This window comes from Procambarus clarkii, chromosome 14, assembly GCF_040958095.1.
Source record: "Procambarus clarkii isolate CNS0578487 chromosome 14, FALCON_Pclarkii_2.0, whole genome shotgun sequence".
Lineage (NCBI taxonomy): Eukaryota > Metazoa > Arthropoda > Malacostraca > Decapoda > Cambaridae > Procambarus > Procambarus clarkii.
Genome location: NC_091163.1, coordinates 2,282,418 through 2,305,552, shown reverse-complemented (window position 1 = coordinate 2,305,552; position 23,135 = coordinate 2,282,418). Strand labels below are relative to the sequence as shown.

At 45.3% G+C, this 23,135-nt stretch overlaps 1 protein-coding gene across 4 annotated transcripts in view; it reads left to right on the top strand.

The window, feature by feature from the left end:
- LOC123771039 (tripartite motif containing 13) overlaps positions 1 to 23,135 on the top strand; it is a 127,735-nt gene that overhangs the window by 26,212 nt on the left and 78,388 nt on the right. For 2 of the 4 annotated variants that reach the window (XM_069324248.1, XM_045763301.2), the window contains exon 2: positions 5,910 to 5,980. In XM_069324248.1, coding sequence (XP_069180349.1) covers positions 5,910 to 5,980 — 71 coding nt within the window. Of the gene's footprint in view, positions 1 to 5,909; positions 5,981 to 13,227; positions 13,439 to 23,135 lie in introns of those variants that run through there. The other 2 variants (XM_045763320.2, XM_045763328.2) reach the window with 2 other exon arrangements.

The window sequence follows — 23,135 nt, the reverse complement described above, 5'->3', positions numbered from 1 at the left end:
AGCTCAGCTTCTGCGGCATATTCAGTATGTGATGCATACTGCAACTGACCCAACCCGCCAGCCCTCGACCAGAGGTGCAACATACGATTGCGCATCACATTACTACAACGGGAGCACCTACCTTCGCCAGACCACGCCGCCTGGCACCGGAACGACTGGCGGTAGCACGTGCTGAATTCAATAAGCTACAGGAGGCGGGAATAATCCGCCCTTCGAACAGTCCATGGGCTTCACCTCTCCATATGGTCCCGAAAACAGCCCCAGGGGAATGGCGCCCTTGCGGAGACTACAGGGCTCTCAACGTTCGCACTCTGCCGGATCGCTACCCAATACCACACATCCAGGATTTCTCACAGGGATTGAGCAACGCAACCGTTTTTTTCGAAAATTGACCTTGTGCGGGCATTTCACCAGATCCCTGTGGAACCAGCAGACATTCCGAAAACAGCGATCACAACACCTTTTGGACTGTTTGAATTCGTCCGGATGCCTTTTGGTCTACGGAATGCAGCCCAGACATTCCAACGCTTCATCGACCAAGTAGTTAAGGACCTTCCTTTTTGCTACGCCTACATTGACGATCTGCTGGTGGCCAGTACATCACCAACAGAACATCTGCTACACCTCCGACTCTTTCTCACCCGTCTGCGCAACTTCGGCTTGCAGCTCAACTCCGAGAAGTGTATTTTCCATGTTCCAGAGCTGGATTTCTTGGGACACCGTGTGTCAGCAGCAGGGGTCCAACCACTAGAGAAGAAAATCGTGGCAATCAAGGAATTCCCGCGCCCATCTACTCCAAAGAAGTTGCAAGAATTTCTTGGTGTGGTGAATTTTTATCATCGATTCATCCCACATTGTTCGGACATCTTGCGACACTTATACGACCTCTTACGTGGTCGGAAACTCACGTCCCGTCTTCCGTTGGAGTGGACTCCCCAGGCAGAGACAGCATTCACCGACATAAAACACAAGCTGGCAGAATTCACCTTGCTCGCACACCCAGTGTCTGACGCTCCCACCAATCTATCTACCGACGCTTCAAACACAGCAATTGGTGCTGTACTACAACAGCTCGTTGAAGGAGAATGGCGCCCAACTGCATTCTTTTCAGCGCGCCTGTCACCCACTGAAGAGAAGTACAGCACTTTTGATAGGGAACTGCTTGCCATCTACTCAGCCATACAACATTTCCGGCACTTTCTCGAGGGGCGGAACTTCCACATCCTCACAGACCACAAACCTCTCACTTATGCGCTGGCGGCCAAGGGTGATGCTCACTCTCCTCGAGTAGCCAACCACCTGGGATTTATTTCCCAATTTACCTCGGATATCCGTCATGTCAAAGGAACTAATAATGTCATAGCCGATGCACTGTCTCGACCCACCATAAACCACGTCGTGACAAACCCAGCTCAGGTGGACTATTGTGTAATCAGTAAGGCCCAACAGGAAGACCCTGATCTGCAGGGATTACGAACATCTGACACCGCTCTCTGGTTCATTGAGATTCCCATGGAAGGTGGCGGAAGGATAATCTGTGACACCTCACGGACGGGAGCACTTAGGCCCTACATTCCTGCCCAGTTTCGCTGGAAAACGTTCTCAGTATTTCACTCCCTAGCACACCCAGGAGTACGTGCTTCCCAGAAACTACTAACGGAGCGTGTTGTATGGCCAGGAATCAATGCCGATGTTCGACGATGGACTCGCTCATGTCTCCAGTGCCAGCGAGCGAAAACACATCGTCACACAAAGAGCCCTCTTCAACAGTTTCTGTTACCTTCTGACCGTTTCGAGGTGGTGCATGTAGACATCGTTGGACCATTACCGTCGGCAAGAGGATATTCTTATCTACTAACCTGCATCGATCGATTCTCCAGATGGCCGGAAGCAATCCCATTAATCAACATCTCAGCTGAGTCAGTGGTCCAGGCTTTCCTCTCTGGATGGGTCGCCCGTTTTGGCAGCCCCTCTGTCATCATCACCGACCAAGGACGACAGTTCGAATCATATCTATGGAAGGAACTTATGGAATTCCTCGGCACCACACATAACCGAACCACAGCATACCACCCTGAGTCGAACGGAATGGTAGAACGCTTTCATAGACAACTAAAAGCTGCCCTAAGAACTCAAGCACGCCCTGATGATTGGATCGACAACCTTCCATTAGTCTTGCTTGGCATCCGTTCGGCCACGAAGGAGGGCAGTGGATTCTCGGCAGCAGACTTAGTATACGGATCTAGCCTGCGGCTTCCGGGCGAATTCTTAACCCCAACGCCACTTATCACACCCCCAGACCCCACTTTTGTCCAGAAATTACGGGCGGCCATGACAAACATTCGGCCTACACCACCACGCCAACCGACAACTCGTGCTACATATGTGCCTCATGAGCTCCACACAACTGAACATGTGTTTGTAAGAGTCGACGCTGTTCGACGCCCTCTACAGTCACCTTACGAAGGACCATTTAAAGTGGTTTCTCGAACACCGAAGTTCTTCACCATTGAACGCCGAGGACAGCGGGTAAACATCTCCATCGATCCCCATATACCAGCACACTGTGACGCTGCCCCAGACATCCCTCCAGAGACACATCCGCCGACTACGCAGTTCACTTTTCGACCACAGTTACCAGCAGCACCGCCACCTACGACAACGGACGATCCTGTACAACCTCCCACCCTACAACCCCAGTTACCAGCCACACCACAACCTGATCCTACGACGACGGACGATCCTGTGCGACCTCCCACCCTACGACCCCAGTTAGATGACATCAGCGAAGAGGAGGAAGTTAACTTTGATGGTTATGTAACGCGAGCAGGGCGTACAATTCACTGACCAGCTAAGTTCCTTGATCAAGTATTTTTCCTTTCATCCCCTGGGAGGGGGAGTTCTGTAGCGAGTAGATTATCCCAATAATATACTCGCTCCAAAAGCATTGTTAATATTCCTGTCAACCTTTGGAGATGAATGAGGTGAGGCGTTGCCCGGGCAACACGGTGAGGTGTTGCCCGAGCATATAAGCAGCGGAGTAGCGAACATTGGCTAGTCTACTTTCAAGTGTGGTCTAGAGCAGACACTTGCGAGATACTGTACCGACGCTCAGTGCGCTCAACTCACACCAAAGTATCACCTGTGTACTTCTGTATATTCGACCAAATATATATATAGTATCTTAGTGTCTGTGTTTATTTGTCACCATACTTTACGTAACAATAGAACCTTTACAGCTGCCTCTCACTGGAGGTCCTAAGAGTCCATTTCGTACACAACCAACCTTGTACACATTTAGAATTGGTTACGAAAAATCAAAACGAGTTTTCTCGGTTGGCGCAGTTTCCCGCTGACCGAGAAAACTCGGTTGGCGCAGTTAAGTGGTTAATCTAACATACTGTTAACCCTTACACTGCTCAGGGGTCCTTGGGACATTTACACTCCTGTGCGCAAGAAAAAAAATTCAAAAATTTTTTTTCGTCTTCTAAACATGTTAATTTGTGTCCCCTGAGCACGGAAAAAATAAAAAAAAAATCGTAGGTGACATATTTTGGGCGCAATTGACCGAGGAAGTCTGGCAAAAAGTGGGCTTTGACAGAGCGGTCGTCAGACCCGGTCAGCGTCACCCGCATTGACAGATGGGAGTTGCCACAAAGATATTATTACCTAATTGTTTCAATGTCTCCGATTGATTTTTTCTTAGTTTTTTTGCAGTAATATTATTCAATAGTGTGTATTGTAATATATTTATATAATAAAAGTGGTTAATAATCGCTATACTCAAAAGTATGATGTGCATATTAGTGATTCAATTATTATGTTTATAAAACTATAAACAAATAGTTTTGCTGCTATTACACTCTATACACAGGTTATATATAAGTATTGGCATGTTTTGGTCACCATAACGAACCACTAAGTTGGTATTGAGAGTCGAAAAGCAACGAGGAGTTACCGCCACACACCAGCCAGCCACTGGCTGCCACTCCCTCAACACACGCACTAAACTTTCTCCCCCAACAATGCCAGTTGTGGTGTTATTACACTATATACAGACGTTATATATAAGTATGTGTATATTTTGTTCACCACAACTGTACAGCTAAGCTGATATAGTTAGTTCAGGCACTAAGAGTCGTCGCTATACACAGATGGCGGCTCCCTCACTCATTCAAGGTCACACGCGCTAAACTTTCTCCCCCAACAATACCATTTGTGGTGTTATTACACTATATACAGACGTTATATATAAGTATGTATATATTTTGTTCACCACAACTGTACAGCTAAGCTGATATAGTTAGTTCAGGCACTAAGAGTCGTCGCTATACACAGATGGCGGCTGGCGGCTCCCTCACTCTTTCAAGGTCACACGCACTAAACTTTCTCCCCCAACAATACCTTTTGCAGTGTTATTACCGTATATACACATATTATATATAAATATCTACATGTTTTATGCACCGTAACTGTACACCTAAGCTTGTAGTGCGCCCAAAGAGCATAGTGGCCACCCTCTAAACAGCTAGACAAATCGTGCAGACGACGTCACCTCCGTCACCCATATGGCTCCTCCCAGCATAATCCTTTTGCTGTTATTACACTAATACACACATTATATATAAGTATCTACATTTGTGTTCACCATAGAGAACCACTGACCTGGTATGGTGAATGCAAACAATAACAGGTGGCCACACAGTCAGTAAACGATGCTGTCTCCCTCCGTCTCTCAGCATCACTCCTCCCACAGCGCTAATTATTACAACAATCCTGCTATTATCACAACCCTGGTTATTTATATCACAGTCATTGGTCATCTGTAATATTGTCATCGCTAAATAATAACAATTATATATTTATTTTGACATTTTTCGGCGATGCTGTGGTCACAAGCTGAACATCAATGCTGTTCGCTCATGCTGCGTGCGCCGGCCTTGGTTGCTCCAACAGTACTGTGCCTCTCACACCTGAGAATATTGCCCACGATTTTTTTTTTAAATGGCATCTGTTTACAAGAGCCCTGAGGAAGCTACTGTGAACCCCGTGTAGCCGCGGGCCATTTGAATCAGGCCTGGCACCCTATGGCGTATATATACGCCATGCGCACCATGGGACATGTTACTCAGGGCGTATATATACGCCATGCGCAGTTTAAGGGTTAATCATCCAAAGATATTTTGTGTAGTGCATCTGGGGGTTCAGGGGATTTCGTGTTTGTCACTGTTAGACAAATAGGTACTGCTCGCAGCAGGTTTCTGGAGTCTTTGTGTCTCATCCTATTTTGGGTGGATGGCCAGGTTCAGGTGTCTGGCCTGGTGCTTGGGTCCCAACATGGTTTCTGAGTTTTTCTTCAGTTTTTGGGTTTCTTTGTACCTCTAATCCTTCAATGATAGGGTGGGGAAAGGGGTTGTATTCTTTCCTCTTTCAGTTTGATGTATTTTATCAGTTCCTTTTTATTCCTGCCCACCCTCCTTACTCTTGCCCTACCCTCCTGCACTGCCCACCCTCCTTACTCTTGCCCTACCCTCCTGCACTGCCCACGCTCAGTACTCCTGGCCACCCTCTTTACTCAAGCCCACACTCAGTACTGCCTACCCTACTTCTGCCTTCTCTCCTTGCTTCAATCCACCTTCCTTACTCCTGTCCATCCTCCTTTCTCCTGCTCATCCTCTTTACTCCTGCCTACCCTCCTTACTCCTGCCTACCCTCCTTACTCCTGCCCAACCTTTCTTACTCCTGCCCATTCTCCTTACTCCTACCACTTCATAAATTTGCTCACCCTCCTTACTTCTGCTCGTAGCACAATATCTAACAGAAAGATTTAATTTTTCTAAACATTTATTATGTTTTAGTAGGAAAATTTTGTCATAGTATCCTTAATATAAAAATTTTTTCCCTAATAGGTAATACTGTTTCCAGTCTCTGCACGGCTACCAAGGACGATAGCAAACACAACTTCTGCCCATTAAGGATGGTAGGGACACTTTTATTCTTACTGTACTACCAGTGTATGTGTTTGTGTGTGTGTGTGGAATTACCTAAGTGATTACCTAAGTGTAGTTACAGGATGAGAGCTACACTCGTGGTGTCCCGTCTTCCCAGCACTCTTTGTCATATAACGCTTTGAAACTACTGACGGTCTTGGCCTCCACCACCTTCTCACCTGACTTGTTCCAACCGTCTACCACTCTCTTTGCGAAAGTGAATTTTCTTATATATCTTCGGCATCTGTGTTTAGCTAGTTTAAATCTATGACCTCTTGTTCTTAAAGTTCCAGGTCTCAGGAAATCTTCCCTATCGATTTTATCAATTCCTGTTACTATTTTGTATGTAGTGATCATATCACCTCTTTTTCTTGTCTTCTAGTTCTAGCATATTTAATGCCTCTAAAGTCTCCTCGTAGCTCTTGCCCTTCAGTTCTGGGAGCCACTTAGTAGCATGTCTTTGCACCTTTTCCAGTTTGTTGATGTGCTTCTTAAGATATAGGCACCACACAACCGCTGCACATTCTAGCCTTGGCCTAACAAAAGTGTGTGTGTATCATGTTGATGTCATTATCCAGTGATGGTGAGCATATTAATCATGATGTTACATTATCTAGTGATGGTGTGTGTGTATTTATTATGTTGTCATTAACTAATGATGGTTAGTGTGTTAATCTTGATGTTGTCATTCACCAGTGATGGTGAATGTATTAAGGACCATATTAGGGACGTTTCACTTATATAAAGTATATCTTAAATATAACTCCTAAATCATTATAATTATCCCTATATTGTATGTTTTTGGGGAGCTTTTCTGGGGGGAGCCCCGTCGGCTCCCCGGAGCTTTACCGGCTGATATGCTAATGTCAGACTTTGGCATCAGTCATGTGTATGGAGTTCTAGGGCCTACCGGGGACCACGAGCCAGAACCTGGCCCCCTCAGAGAGGCAAGGGGAGCAATGGCCTATAGAAACCCCCGTGTGGTTGGAAGCATTCTATGTCTGCCATCGACCGGGTCAAGCATCCAGAAAGGTAAGCATTCCAAAACAAACCCCTATTCTGGTGAAAATTGCTACCTAAGCCGAACTAGTGAATAGAACTCTTCAACAGAAAACACGGAAACTAGTATGACGTCATACGTCACCGCGCCGCTGTCTGCGCAGCTCCCCCCTCCCCGGGAGGGGGAAGGGGGAGCCCCAGACCTCCCACGCCGGCTATCCACCCATCAGTTCTTCGGCTGATGCTATAGGCAATGGTTATGTGCTCCGGCTCCAGTGGTTGTTTCAGCACTGTACCTAGAGTGTGGTGTCTGTTTTCTAGGTGGTGCGTGAGCCGGGTGTGATTCTTCAGTACTCGGGCTGCATGCGCCTAGGGTTCCCTTCCCTAGGTGCCTTGTAAGTACTGCCCTTGGGGCTTGGGGCCACCTTCCACAAGTTCCTTGGGTCCTGCCCCTGCTTGGCCGTTTACCGCTTGGTTTTCGGCCGCTCTTTGTGTGCTCGGGTGTTCTGTCTCCCTTGTTCGCCTTAGAGTAAGGGGCGGTGTTTGCACTGGTGGGGCGCGGGGTACTGTGCAGCTTGTCTTTACCAATCATAGCGGCCGGCTCTGTTCCGCTTGGGTACGCTGTCCTCTTGCGGGGTTTTCTTTTTCTTTTGTTTATATACCTGGTGGGGGGGGTCTGCCTTCGTTCTTGCCCCTTGTGTCCCTTGTGTTCTGAGTATTTCTGGTGGTACCCCCTGCTAGGTCCCCGTGAGTGTACACGTCCCGGGGGTTCAGCTCTTAGAAAGTTGTTTGGTAGCTTGGGTGCCGGTTAGCAGTACCCTGCCTGGGATTACCTGAGCGCGAGTCCTCTTAAAGTAAACGCTCGGGACCCTGGGAAACCCCTGGGGGCGCGCGGGTCCGATGGATGTGACCCCAGAGCCCCCCCCTCGCTTCCAGCGAGTTTGAGGGTTGCTCTCACCTTTTGTCTCTGGGTGACTCTCTGTTTTGCCTCCGTCTGCTGCCTGTGGGGTCGGTGACACCTTCGACCCGGTGTCCTGCGAGTTTGGTTGCTCGTTGTGGCTCGGTTACCCAGTTGTGCTAACAAAGCGGGTGCGGGCAGCAGGGGCGTTGCACTTGAGCCTTGGTGGTGGCAACGTTCTCGTGGTTTCCTCCCCGGGAGCCCCGGGGCTGCCCCGTTGTATTTCGTTTTGGGAGCTTGGGGGTGTTGGTTGCATCCACGCCCCCTTGTCTTTCCCCTGGTTCACCCTTCCTGCCTGCATCCGGTTCCTTACCGTCTGTAGGTTCAGGGCGGCGTGTTTCGTGGTGTTGAGACTCGGGCAGTCTCGGGGAATTCCCCTTCCGGGGTAGTGACGGGGGCATTTGGGCCTGTTCCTCCAGCCGTGTTGTATGAGTCTGCCAGTGGGCTCCCTTCCTTAGTGTTTTCACGGCTGCCCCGGTTTTCTGGTACGGCCGGGGCTTTGGGGGAACGGCTCGGCCCCGGGGCCTGTCGTGTAGGTTCCCGGGGCTGGGGAGGGGCTGCCTTGGGGGGGGCCTTGGCCCCGTTAGACCCCGTGGGGGGTTTTATCCCCCTCTAGGCGGGGCTTGTGGTTACGCGGAGTGGGGTCTTTCCTCCCCACTCGCCGTACGTGCTGTTGGACGTCGGCCCCTCCCCGGGCTCGGTTCCTTGGCCTTTGAGTCGGTTGGTTCCGTCCTGTGGGTGGATGTTTCCTCCCCCGCTTTTTGGGACGGTGTTTTTGTCATGTTTCCCCGTTCGTTGGGGTTCTGCGTGACTTTTGATCTCGGGTGCGCCTGCGCCTTCGTGTGTCTTCGGGACTAGTGTTGGCTTCTGTGTTCTCGAGGGTACGGGAAGGTTTTTCGCTACTTCCCGCATTATTGGAACGTCTGTCGGCTCCTAGTACTTGTCGCCCTGTTGGGCTACTTGTCGCCCTGTTGGGCTACTTGTCGCCCGGTTGGGCTCCTTGTCGCCCGGTTGGGCTACTTGTCGCCCGGTTGGGCTACTTGTCGCCCGTTTGGGCTACTTGTCGCCCGTTTGGGCTACTTGTCGCCCGTTTGGGTTCCCTTTTTTTTGGGCTCTTTGCTTCTTTGGCCGGTTTTATTGTTCCTGCTTCCTCTTTTGGCTCCTTTTCTCGTGCAATAGTCCTGGCTGGCGCCTTCCCGCAGGGAGGGTGTGCGGTTCGGCCAGCGTGTTATGCGCATGCGCCGTGGAGTTTGTTTTGGTCTGGGCGATGGTTCAGTGCTGGGGTTTTGCGCCCTTTTTTGCTACAGTGCTTCGCCTCTCGTTCTTCTCCCTGGCTGCGGTATGTGCCCCTTTGCACCAGGGGTGTCCTGGTTCCCAGTTGTGGGGAGGACACCGCGGTTTTCTGTGTCATGGGTGTGGACCGCCTCCTTCGCCTCTCCCTGTTCTCCTGCGGGTCCGGCTCTGGCGTCTTCACCTGGCGGTGCTCCCAAGTTCTTCTGGGCACGGTTGAGTCGTGTCAAGTTCGAGCCACCATTCGCCAGGTGAGTTTCTGCGGTCTGGCGTCTTTTGGCCGGGCGCTGGATGCGGCGGTGTTCATATACCTGTTTTTATTTAGGTATAATTTTGTACGACTGAGACCGTTCGCACACCAGTGACTGTCCCTTTATCACCCCTTCCTGTTCCCCTCATGTGCATGTCCAACCCATGCTGGAGTCATTCAGGGGACCCTCCTTTTTAATGTTGTGAGGTGTGGGGGTTGTAGGGTTGGTTCTGTACTCACCTGGTGAGGCTCCTGGCTGTGCTTGCAGGATTTGAGCTCTGGCTCTTGGGTCCCGCCTATCTGGTAGAACTTGCGGGATAGTACCAGCGGAGTGCAGTGGTGCTATTGGCACTTTTGGGGAACACTGTATTACCATCAGTGGTCTGTGCTTGTTACACGACCTACTTGCGAGCATAAGCCTTCTTGCTGGTTCGTCCGTGGACTTCCAGGGCGCACTGGCCTGTTTTCGTATGGCAGTTCCGGCCCGTCCTGGTTGTGGGGGTATGTGGACCGGTGGACTGCTCCTAGCAGCTGCCTGGTGGGCCATCCTCTGGCCGGTCTGGCCTGACCTTGGGCCGGGCTTGAGGTGTAAAAGAGCTCCCAGTACCTCATCCAGCAGGTATCGAGCGGGGTTTTCTCCGCCGTCGGTCGCCTGGTGCAGGTTTCTGGGCCTGCAGGGTTTTGTCGTGTCTCCGTTGGCCCTGTCTGGGGTCTGCCTGCTCCGTTCTCTGCCTTTGCAGAGGGGAGTTGCTATTTACATGTTGCATGTTGCAGTGGTGCCTGTTGCTGCTGCTGCTGCACGTGAGCATTGGTACCGTGTTTCACGGTGGCGTGTCCTTGTTCCTGTGTCCGGTTGTGGAGTGGCGCTTTGCTGCCGTTTTGTGCCTGGGGATTGCGTGGGGTTTTTGTCCCTGCCTGATTGTCCACCCCTGGTTGTTCTCCTGGTTTTTTTTTTTTTTTTGTGCTTCTGCTCTTTCTTCCTGCCTCTTCTGCAGCAGGAATGTTCTGCGTGTGTTCTTAGGCGTTGGTCAGCCTGTGTCCTGTGATGTGCTTCTTTGTCTCGGTCTGTTGCAGTTGTTCGTGCCCCTTGGTTCGGGTCCTGTTCTGGCGGCGACCCTTCCGCCTTCTTTGGTTTTCCTAGCTTGCCCTGCCGGTTGTTGTTGTTTTACTTTTTTTGGGGGGGTTCTTGCGATGTCTCGCGTCGGACCTGTCGTTTCTGAACTCCTGGCGGGCTTGCATGCTTCGGAGTTTTTCTGTTCGGCAGACGTTCCATCTCCTTGTGCCGCCTGGGTTTCGGTGGTCGCGCCCGAGATCTTCTCGCGGCTCCGCCTTTTTCCTGGGCTCGGGGGGGGCCTTGTCGGGGCTGCTTATGTTCTGCCTCGTGGTCTCGCCTCCGGTTGGTGGTCAGGTGGCTTCGTGGTAGGTGTCCCACCTGCGTGCTTTCTTGGCGGCAGTATGGGGTATTTTGGCGGTCCTTCCTTTTCCTGTCCCTTCTTCGGTGGGTCCTTCTTGTTGGCTTGGTTTACTCTTGGCTTGGTTTTCTAGTAGGGGTTGGGGGCCGTCGTCTTGCCACATACTGTCGCCTCTTTTCGTGCGGCGCAGGCGGAGCCGCTTCAGCATGCTTTCGGTCTTGGTGTTGCTTCTGCACCGTTAGTCAGCTGTCTTGTGCGTCATTTCACCTCCGGCCTGTTCGTGCGCCGCTTGCACCATCCTGGTCTCTGGTCAGCGTGCTCTGTCTTCTCCTCGGTTGGTAGTGCCCCTTCGGTTCCGGTGTGTTTTTTCGTCGGCTCTTTCCTTTGGGCCTTTGCCTCTGGGGGTCGGTTCGCTGTGTTTTCTTGCTCCTTCGGTTTTAGCGTTTTGGTTGTTTGATGGCAGCAGTCTCCATCTTTTCTGGCGGGGGGTGGGGCTGCTGCATTCTGGAGGGGTCCAGGGTTTGTTGGTGCTTTGTTGGTCGGGCCGGGGGTGTGTCGTTTTTGTGTTCAGTGGCGGCCCTCTGCTGTTGTTTGCGTGCCACGGCGTTTGGGTCCGGAGCGCGTTTTGCGTTGATCCGGTTCTGTTCTTCCCGGTTCGCGGGTGATGGTGTCCCGGGTGGTCAGCCGTGTTCTTGCGGCTAAGCTGCCTGTGTTCTTCCCTCATGCCTGTGGCGTTCGTGGCTTCGCTGCTCTCGCTGCCGTCTGGGCGACGTGGCCTTGCAGTCTTTCGGGCATGGATTTTTGGTGTTCGTGCAGGGGCCTTGCTGCTCGTGGTTCTCGTGTTGTTCCCGGGATTTTCGGGGCTGTGGCGCCTTGGGTTGGCGTTTGCTGCCGGTTGTCTCGCCTCCTTGGGGGGTGCGTGGTGTCCGCCTCCCGGTTTTGTCCCTTTGACCTTCCTCTGTGGGTAGTTAGCTCCGGGGAGCCGACGGGGCTCCCCCCAGAAAACCAGCGTTGAATGTAATGAAACGCCATTTTCTGGGTGAGACCCGGAGGCTCCCCGGCAACCCTCCCTCCCTCTGGTCGGCGTTTTTCGCGTGTTTTGACATCCAGCCTCAGAACTGATGGGTGGATAGCCGGCGTGGGAGGTCTGGGGCTCCCCCTTCCCCCTCCCGGGGAGGGGGGAGCTGCGCAGACAGCGGCGCGGTGACGTATGACGTCATACTAGTTTCCGTGTTTTCTGTTGAAGAGTTCTATTCACTAGTTCGGCTTAGGTAGCAATTTTCACCAGAATAGGGGTTTGTTTTGGAATGCTTACCTTTCTGGATGCTTGACCCGGTCGATGGCAGACATAGAATGCTTCCAACCACACGGGGGTTTCTATAGGCCATTGCTCCCCTTGCCTCTCTGAGGGGGCCAGGTTCTGGCTCGTGGTCCCCGGTAGGCCCTAGAACTCCATACACATGACTGATGCCAAAGTCTGACATTAGCATATCAGCCGGTAAAGCTCCGGGGAGCCTCCGGGTCTCACCCAGAAAATGGCGTTTCATTACATTCAACGCTGGTTTTTTTTTTTACTTCATTTCAACACATATTAACCTACAACTTTCACATATTCGAGTACGAATGCCAAACAATGTTTATTAAAACATACAATTAAATTAACAAATTAAAACTACCTTTGTTCATTGTTGATAAGTTCAACTTCAATTATCTCTGAAACCAGAGTTTCAACTTTGAGTGGCTTCTAAAATTCCAGTTATTAACCGATTCTCACTATTTTGACATATTGTGTTCTCAGCTGTGTTCTACAATCCCATCAGAATGGATTTTTCATAAACTTTATACATATGGAGTTATAATTTTTTTTGGTCTAAATTTGTCGCCTATTTCAAATGCCCTATTGATTATTTTTTTTGCAGTAAACTATACTGAAAACCTAGATTCTAATTTGATGAAAATGAAGATCATATGTTATTCTAAGAGAATAATAACATTAAATAAACAATTAATAATAGTTCATATTTTTTATTCTGAATTGAAAATCTGAAGTTTTCAATATTCAATTTAAAAATTAATTTTGATTCTCTTGTTTTTTCAAGTCATGCTGTGATCATTTAGACAAAGTTGGAGCATTTGCCTAGTTGATTATGCCAAAAAAATTGGATAGTGTTTGTGCAAGTTTTAAAAACTTATGTTAAATTATTTTTTGTAAAATCATATATGTATGTATTACGTGGTCTAATGGTTAAAAGATGAGATGAGTTTATTCTATCATGAGAAACAAATAGTTTCACTACTGGTAATCTAATGGTAAATGTTCACTTACAGGCTATTGCAAAGATCAATTTTGCTTGTGCTAAGATACTTCTTCAAACTGTCTCTAAGGTTGCTTGTGGGCAGAGACAAGAAAGCAGAAGGAGCTCAAACAAAACTGATACAACCCTGCAGGTGTATCACATTAAATGGATTACTAAATCCTAATCTAGACAACTTGGTATAAATGCGGTCTTCTCTGGAACTCGGGAAGACTTATCCTAAGGTATGATAAATGCGATGAGGAATGAGTGTGGTCAATTATTACTGTAGAGAATAGTTTTGGGTCTACAATGGGGTCAATGACATTTGTCGCTGGGACGTGAACCAGTTTAGGCTGCTGGTCACTGATTTATCCTCTGAGACATAGAAACAAACTCTGCTAATATTAATTGTACTAGTGAGACATAGAAACAAACTCTGCTAATATTAATTGTACTAGACTCAATCTTTTCTGATTAATATTGGTTGTCAGTTGGCATAGGCTTCTTCAGGTTTAAGATTACCTGTAAGTAAGTAGCCTCTTGCAGACCTTAACCGGTGCATTCCCTGTTGTCTTGTGGTTCCAGTAATGAACTGGTGATAATAGTCTGCCCCTAACAATAGACCTACATCGGTGAGGCGGTCAGATGTTACCTTGGTGTCAGCCAGTTTGATTCTATTTTTCTGCAAAAATCTGGCTGTGTCTCCTAGACCTTTAACATGTAGATTGGTTGATACCTGGTTGATACCTGGTTGATGGGGTTCTGGGAGTTGTTCTACTCCCCAAACCTGGCCTGAGGCCAGGCTTGACTTGTGAGAGTTTGGCCCACCAGGCTGTTGCTTGGAGCGGCCCGCAGGCCCACATACCCACCACAGCCCGGTTGGTCAAAAGGGATGTGATCAACTACTATGACCTTGACAGGTAGGACATAACCGCCTAGGCATACTAGTGGTTGTACTACTTGATATTCTTGAGGTCCAGTATCTGTTAGGAATCCTGCTATGTTCAATGTCACGTTACACAAGGGTTTAAGTTTTAACTGGTTAGTTGCTTGCTGAGTGATGAATGTTCTCTGTGATCCCTGGTCGAATAGACCTCTTGTAATGATCCTGGAATTCTTATTATTTAATTGTAGTTGTGAAGAAGGTAATGCGACATTATTATGAGACTTGGTGTTAACCACGTTAACCTCTTCTTGAACCTTACAGCACTGCAAAGTGGTAGATGCGTCCTGTTCCACCTGGAGTTTAGGCGATTTTAGCCTATCAACAATGCGGAATAATGTTGATCCTGGTGGCATCTGTTACATATGTGTAATGGGGTGGTGCAGGTATTAGGATCATGTTGCATCAAGCACCTAGTGCACTTGTGCAATTCCTTGAGGCGCTTTATCCTAGAAACACGATCAGGAAAGGTTTGACATTGATAAATGGTATGATTCTCTTGACAGAAGAGACAGCATCTCCTTCGTGTAGTGGATGCAGGAGTCACCACTTTGGGTGATGTATGGACTACAGGTTTAGAAGGGCTGATTGCGTAGGTACCCACTGTAGTATTTTTCTATTTTTTTTTTTTTTTTGAGATATATACAAGAGTTGTTACATTCTTGTACAGCCACTAGTACGCGTAGCGTTTCAGGCAGGTCCTTGGAATACGATCCCCTACCGCGAAGAATCGTTTTTCATCCAAGTACACATTTTACTGTTGCGTTAAACAGAGGCTACAGTTAAGGAATTGCGCCCAGTAAATCCTCCCCGGCCAGGATACGAACCCATGACATAGCGCTCGCGGAACGCCAGGCGAGTGTCTTACCACTACACCACGGAGACTTTATTTTGGGATGGAAGTAGTGGGTTTAGATTTATAAGGCTGTTTGGAGGTACCCTTGGATTTTACTGATTTATCAGTGGTTGATTTGTCAGTGTCAGATATTATTTTCTCATGAGCTCTCAGTCGATTAACTGTTATCCTTAATCCCTCGAAAATCTCATCTAGGGATAGGATATCTGTTTTATAGTGAGAACAGATGGATGCTAGAATCTCCTTAGGAAACTTGCTCTGTATTTCTAATTTCAATGCCCACTCTGCTCTAGGTACATCTGCTTTGGCACCCAGAGCTTTAATTAGAGACTACCTGGAGCCTAAATTCTTGCAGAGCTTCAGATGTCGTATCTAGTGTAAATATCGCTCTCAACTTATAATAAAGATTAGCAATAGCAATTTCTTTATTGCTGTAATTAACTTCTAGTAACTGAATAGCAGTATCGTAGTCCTTATTGCAAGGAATTGGGTGCTCGACAACTGCTTTTGCTTCACCCTCAAGGGTACTTCGCAAATAGAGAAATTTATTAGACTTACTAATTGAACTTTTTGAGTTTACTAAGGAGTCGAATGTGTTCCAATAGCATTCAAAATTTTCATCATCTCTACCATGGAAGTGAGGTAGATCAATGGTAGGAAGACGAGCTTCCTGGAGTGTTTCCTGTTTATTAGTATCACTCTTGGTCAGAATATTTTGAGAAACTGAGTTGCTCTGCAATTTTTCTAGAGATTATGTTAATTTGTCTTGTTGATCTTGGACACCCTCCTCAAACTGTTCTGTCTCAGCATGGAAGGTATCTAGCTAATCGGGCTCAGCATTCTGTTGCATGAGGACTCTGAGATAGCCATCTGCAGCCTCATTTGTTCTCTGCAACTTTTGCTTTGCCACCTCTATGTGGTTTTCTAATACTTTGGCTGTGGCACCTGATTGTACCAGCTGATCACACTTATTCAACTGTCGAGTCACATGGCCTTTGTGACTCTTGTATGATCTAAGATATAATAAGCAGTTGCTGAACATTTCTTCTGGTGCACAGTCTGTGGATTTTGGCTTAGTTGGTGCCATAGTTTGGTTATGAAAATAACTGGGGTACCGAGTCATATATGCGTGGAACTAGTACAGTTATTGATAGCCTAATATCCAATTCCTTAGTTAGGCTATGTTAATGCTACCTCACATAGAGGTTAGCTTACCTACCTAACAGTAAATAGCAAATATTTGAATAGTACTTTGGTGTCTGTACAGGATTTTCTTAGGCTTAGCTCATCATAATCAGCATTGGATGGGTAGTGACACCTCAGTAGCACTCAAAAGGTACACAGTAAATTATTATAAGATACGGTAACACAATTTGTGTAAATTAACCCTTAAATGGCGCATGGCTATATATCATTTGACACCCACAGGTGCATACAAAAAAAAAAAAATCTTTTTTCTTCCTAACCTGTTAATTTGTGTTCACTGATCATGGGAAAAATAATAAAAAAATCGTAAGTGGCATATATTGCCCGCTATAGGGCGGGGAAGTCTAGCAAAAAACAGGCGCTGACTCAGCATGCGTCCCAGGCGGTCTGTTGCTTTGCCAGCTGTCAGGTCGGAGTTGCCACAAAGAGATAATTACCTAATTATTTCAATGTCTCTGATTGGTTTTTTGTAGTTTTTTTGCTGTAATATTATTCAATAGTGTGTAGTGTGATATATTTATATAATAAAATAAGTGAATCATTGCTGTACTCAAAAATATGGTGTGCATATTGTTGATTCAATTATATTTATCAAACAGTGAACAAATACTTTGTTGGTTATTACACTATATACACATATTATATATAAGTACAGTACAACCTCGATTCAACGTACTATATGGGACCAACCCCAGTTCGTTGGAGCGTTGGATTCGTTGCAAGAGGTGACCTTCAGGAGGCGTTTGTGTCGGTGTCTTTTTTTTTTCTTGTACACAATAAAAATGCATTATCATATTACATACTCTACCTATACCTGTATATTACTTCTCTACTAAAAAATACTGTAATTCATAAATTTACCTTATTGTTGAAGTTATGTCCATCTTGAAGTTTCGTGAAGTTGTGAATGCCCTTCAGTAAATACGTACTGCAGTGCATTATGCCGTTAGCACTGTGTTGATTAAAAGTAGTTCTGCTGTATGTTGAGTACTACAATACAGTTAATGAAAACTATTGTACACTAAAATTACTACAACTTTAATTTTAACACTGTGTACACACTTAAATTTAACACTTGTTCTAACTGTTCACGCTTCACATGATGTTTTTAGATGTGTGCATCAGCTTTGCTGGTGCTCGCTGCTGCTGTGGGTTCAGCTGCTTCTGAGCTGGTGCTGGCTGCTGTTGTACCAGTGCTGGGTACAACTGTGCTTGTGCTGGGTACGGCTGTTGTACCAGTGCTGGGTACAACTGTGCTCGTGCTGGGTACGGCTGTTCTCGTGCTGGGTGCGGCTGTTCTCGTGCTGGGTTCGGCTATTCTCGTGCTTGGTACGGCTGTTCTCTTGCTGGGTATGGCTATTCTCGTGCTGGGTACGGCTGTTCTCGTGCTGGTACGGCTGTTCTCGTGCTGGGTACGGCTGTTCTCGTGCTGGGTACAGCTATTCTCGTGTTGGGTACGGCTGTTCTCGTGCTGGCTGATTTTCTGCTACTAGTTCTTGCAAAATATTGCTTCATTTTTGGCATTAATAAGGCACTATTAGTAAGCCCCTGAGACATTTTGTTTTATAACCAAAGAGCTGTAGTAAAAAAATGGTCAATTCCACGATTATTCTTCCACCGGAGGATAAATACTGTACGTCAATCGCAGACAAAGCTAAGAGTACTGGGTGCATACTGTACGAATGCAGACTAAGTCTATACGTACACCCTTCAGTAGGCTGGTGTTTAAGCCTGATCCAGTAACATAAATTTCCCTTAACAATTCGATTTACATCAAATTATATATTTTTGGGTTATATATTTAGTTTAGCAACATTATTACGATAATAAGAGCTATAAAAAATACTTATTTTGGAACTGATTTATTAATTTTATTATTTCGAAGCCGTAGGTCACTAAACTGTGGCAACGAAATCGAACAAAACACTGCCTGGTGTTGTGTTCGATTTCCAGTAACATATATTTCTCTCAAATATTCAATTTACATCAAATTATATATTTTTGGGTTACATATTAGTTTAGCAACATTATTACGATAATAAGAGCTGTAAAAAATACTTACTTTGGAACTGATTTATTAATTTTATTATTTTGAAGCCGTAGATCGCTGAACTGTGGTGACGAAATCGAACACAACAAGCATGGTGTTGTATGGACAGGGATTAGACCTGTCCACTCGTGCTGGAGTTGTGCTGCCAATAACGTGAATAATTTCTCAAATAGGAGATATCTATCTTATTACAGTATATTTTTGGTTTTATTTAGTTTAGTTTAATTAGGATAATAAAGAGTTATTAAAACACCAGTTTTAAAAATGATTTATTAATGTGAAACGTTCAAAGCCATGGGTCACTGAACTATGACAACACAGACGAAAGTGAGTGAAACCTCACTGTAAAGTGAGATTTACTGTACAGTATTCCCTTATCTGTCCACCCTCACTCGTCTTGTTTCATCACAGAAAATGTATATAAGAAGATTTCAACATATTAGCTAGCTATTCACGCTTCAGCTTTTAAATTAATTTACAAAGATACGTGTGCCACAAATCGGTGAACGAAAATCATTGAAACTCAGTCGTTCACTTGTGTGGACGACTCTGGCTGGTGTTTGGTTAATATGCGTCACTTCTTGTGGACCATTCTGGCTGGTGTTTGGTTCATATGATTCACTTGTTGTGTGGTCCACTTGTGTGATCCAACTTGTCTTATGAAGGAATTATTAATTGTAATCTGTGATGGTATGGTAAAGTTTTTCTACCACTGTGAACTCTGTCCCAACATCGTAAGCTTGTGGACCGCTTGTGGACCGCTTGTGGACCACATGTGCGGTCCACTTGTGTGATCGAACTTGTCATATGAAGGAATTAATAATTGTAACCTGTGATAGAATGTGAAAGTTTTCCACCAGTCTGTGAACTCTGTCTCGACGTCGTAAGCAAATCCGAACATCCCCTGCTTCGGCAAACCATTGTTCGTCGAACCGGGTGAGTAAATCCGGCCTGAAAAGTGTGCGAACTAGCGGGAGATTCGTTGAATCGGGGTACGTTGAATCGAGGTTGTACTGTATCTGCATGTTTTGTTCACTATAACGAACCACTAAGTTGCTATTATGAGTCAAAAAGTAACGAGGAGTGACCTCCGTGTACCAGCCAGCCACTCACGCCCTCCCTCAACACCTCAGTCACCCACATTCTCCTCCCACCATACTGTTTTTTGCTTTTGTTCACTATATACAGACGTTATATATAAGTATCTACATTCGTGTTCACCATAACGAACCACTAAGTTGGCATGCTGAGTGGCAGTGGCAGCCCGCCACTGGCTGCTACTTCCTCCCTCCCTCAAGTCACCTGACTCACCCACATTCTCCTCCCACAGTACTGTTTTTGCTTTTATTTACTATATACAGACGCTATATATAAGTATCTACATTCGTGTTCACCATAACGAACCACTAAGTTGGTATGCTGAGTGGCAGCACATTGCTAAATATCACCCCAATCCTGCTATTATCAGAACCCTGCTCTCTTTTGTAATAATATCATCGCTACATAATAGCATGAACAAGTATATTATGGCATTTTTAGGCGATGCTGTGGTCACAAGCTGAACAGCAGTGCTGTGAGCTCATGCTGTGTGCGTCAGGCTTGGTAGCTCACTCAATACTGAGGCCCCTAACACCTGGGAATTTGGCCCACAATTTTTTTTTTAAATGGCGTCTGTTTACAAGAGCCCTGATGAAGGTGCGGTGAACCCCGTGTATCCGCGGGCCGTTTAAATCTTGCGTAGTACTCCAAAGCATCATGTGATGCAATGTGCAATTTTCTGCAAGTCAATCAAAGCATCATATGATGCAATGCGCAATTTAAGGGTTAATGATAAGTCCTACCCTGATTTGGGTTTGCACAATAATAAATGTTGAATAGGTTGTAATGCCTGGTACAATGCTAGTCTACTAATAATCCTACCTAACTATGTTGGCTAGGAATAATGATTTAGGCTAAGAGTTGTACACATTTTAGTACAATTCAAGTCTAAATTCCTAGCTCTATGGGTTGGCATAACATACAATAATGATGCTAATGGTGTAAATTCAGGATAGTGCTATGTTTTTGTTTTTTTATGATTTTGATTTATATAGAGTATATACAAGTGATTATATATGACAAGTATCCTACTACTATAAATGATTATATATGTGTGGCAGATTTTCTACTGCGACACATATATAATAATTTATAATGAACTGTGCCGTAATTCTATATGTGTGTGGCAGATATGTAACTGCCATAAATTCTATGATTATATCCTAGCACCTGACAATACTACTTAATTAAAGAGTATAATGTTGTCAGGGATAATAAATGATTAATGAATTATAGATAGCCTAGCTTCTGGCTATATTCTACTAATTATAGTAATTATACTGGTTTGTAATTGATCCTCACTGGGATCTCGGTTTGAAGAACCATAAAATATGTGGGGAAATCTGGCTCTAGTTTATATGCTAATAAAATAATGTATAATGCTAATATGCAAAAAAAAATTATATGTAATTCTAAGATGCTTGAAGGACCAGAATGCAATGATAAATGAGAAAACCAGTGGCTTATGGATCTCTATGATTAAATGCAATTAAATTCTAAAGATTCTATTCTTATGCAATAATGAACTGTAAAATTCAATATATTCTAGAGCCACTTCCCATAACACATTTTGGGGAGTATTCTATAAGTTTAGTAATGCACAAGATAATGTAATACTGTTATACCCTTCATTAATAAAATATTCAAACATGTAAATTTGGAAATGCAAGAAAATGTTATCAATGAAATAAATTGGTATTAAGATCTATCTACGAAAACTATAAAAACAGCTTAGCTGTTGGATGTATAGACGTAAATGATCCGTATGCGTATACTTGTCACCTAGAATCGTGTTTCACCAGGCTTCAGCTAGGAACACGTGAGCATCGAGGAAGTTTTGCCTCACTTGTGTTGGTACTCCAGCTGAAAGACGAGTTAAAAATAAATTCTGTTGGAGAATGTATGACTCCACTAATATTCATGTAAATTAATGTGAATAGTGGAGTGGAAGGCAACTTACGAGTTTGGTATTGGGGGGTCCGTATCCTAACGACACACTGTCCTACCTAAGATGTTTAATGTGGGCCACAAGAAAACAAGATATGGACAAACTAGTATGCCGGACACGGTGTCTGTAGAGTGATAAAGCTCCCGCGTCTTGTAGGCCTACGTAGGTGCTTGGATGGCTATCTATGAAGACGAATCTCTCCTCCTCCTCCTCCTCCTTCCCTCTTGGGTTGACGCATGCGCAAAAGCTCCCAGTAGGGGCCCCGAGCATAAATTATATTTATTCATTTAATTCTAAATAGGGAAGGAAGTGGTTATGACGAATATTTATGTCATAAATAAATGTGTTATGCTGTAACATATTTTCTTGTAGTGCAAGTCAGTTAATGTAGACTGCGCAAAATAAACGAGAAAGCTTGAAAGTGGAAATTATTTTATATTATAATATTAGTCACTGGAACAGCTATCTAGCTGGGTAAATGATTTCCAGTAAACCGTGGTATACTAAATGAAGTAAACTTATTAATAAATGATTATCCTTAATAAAGGAAAGTAAATAACTGGACTTTAATGGGATCTACAGATATGTGGAAAATTACTGCCTGTGGCAGGCTTGCTATCTACAACGCGACATAAAATACTAGGAAAGATTTGGCAGAATTGCGTCGCAATAGGATATACAGTGGTACCTCGGTTTAAGAGTTTAATCCGTTCCTGGAGACAGCTCGTATTCCGAAAACTCGTAATCCGAAGCTAATTTCCCCATAAGAAATAATGGGAAATGAATTAATCCGTTCCTAACTACCCCAAAAACCTCACTTCAAACTAAATTTTATACCTAATTTATCTAAATAAACCAACAAAACTATGTTCAAGTTATTACTTACCCTTGCTGATGAATGCTGTAGGCGTATGGAAGATGGTGAGAAGGGGAGAGGAGGAGAGGTGTGGTGGATATGGATGACACTATGGATACCACTTCTTTTTCTAAATTTTTCAAACCATCCCCTGCTTGCCTTAAAGTCTATCGTATCTGCACTCGTTCCAGGGGTTTTCTTTACAAGGTCTTCGTGCAATACCCTGGCTTTCTCACAAATGATGGCATTTAAAACACTATCACCCACTAACTCCTTGTTGTGTATCCAAATTAATAACGACTTTTCCACTTCTTCAAGTATTTGTGGTCTTTGTTTCGTGATCATTCTTACGCCTTTTACCACTTTAGCACTCATAATGTCCTTTTTCTTGTTAAGTATAGTGCATATCGTTGACGTGGCTTTGTTGTACTGCCTACAAAGTTCAACAACACGTGTACCATTTTCATGCTTCTGAATGATCACTTGATTTTCCTCTATTGTCATCCTCACATGCTTTCTTGCCTTGATCGTTACCACTGGCTTTCTTGGGACCCATGGTGAGATATATAATAACAACTTTTATGGTCAAATGACCAAAAATCCAACAAAACACTGAAAATCCAGGTGAAGAATTGACGTGGGATAGTTACTGGGCGCCAGGCACTGGTAAACTGAGGGATGAGGGGTTACGATCGCTGTACCACCACACGTTAGTTCGGCCTGTTCACGTATGAACAAACTCGGATTCCGAGGTAACCCACATTTTCCGAGGAAATCCTGCTCGTATTCCGAAAAACTTGTATACAGGGACACTCGTATTCCGAGGTACCACTGTAAATCGATATTAGTAAACTACTGATTAGTAGTGTTATTAAGTTATAATTATTAGCACAAAGATGATTTATCAGAGTGCTAAATGAGAAATAAATGTTGGATATTTCCAACAGTACCTGTTTTAAATTAACATATCTATACTATAAGT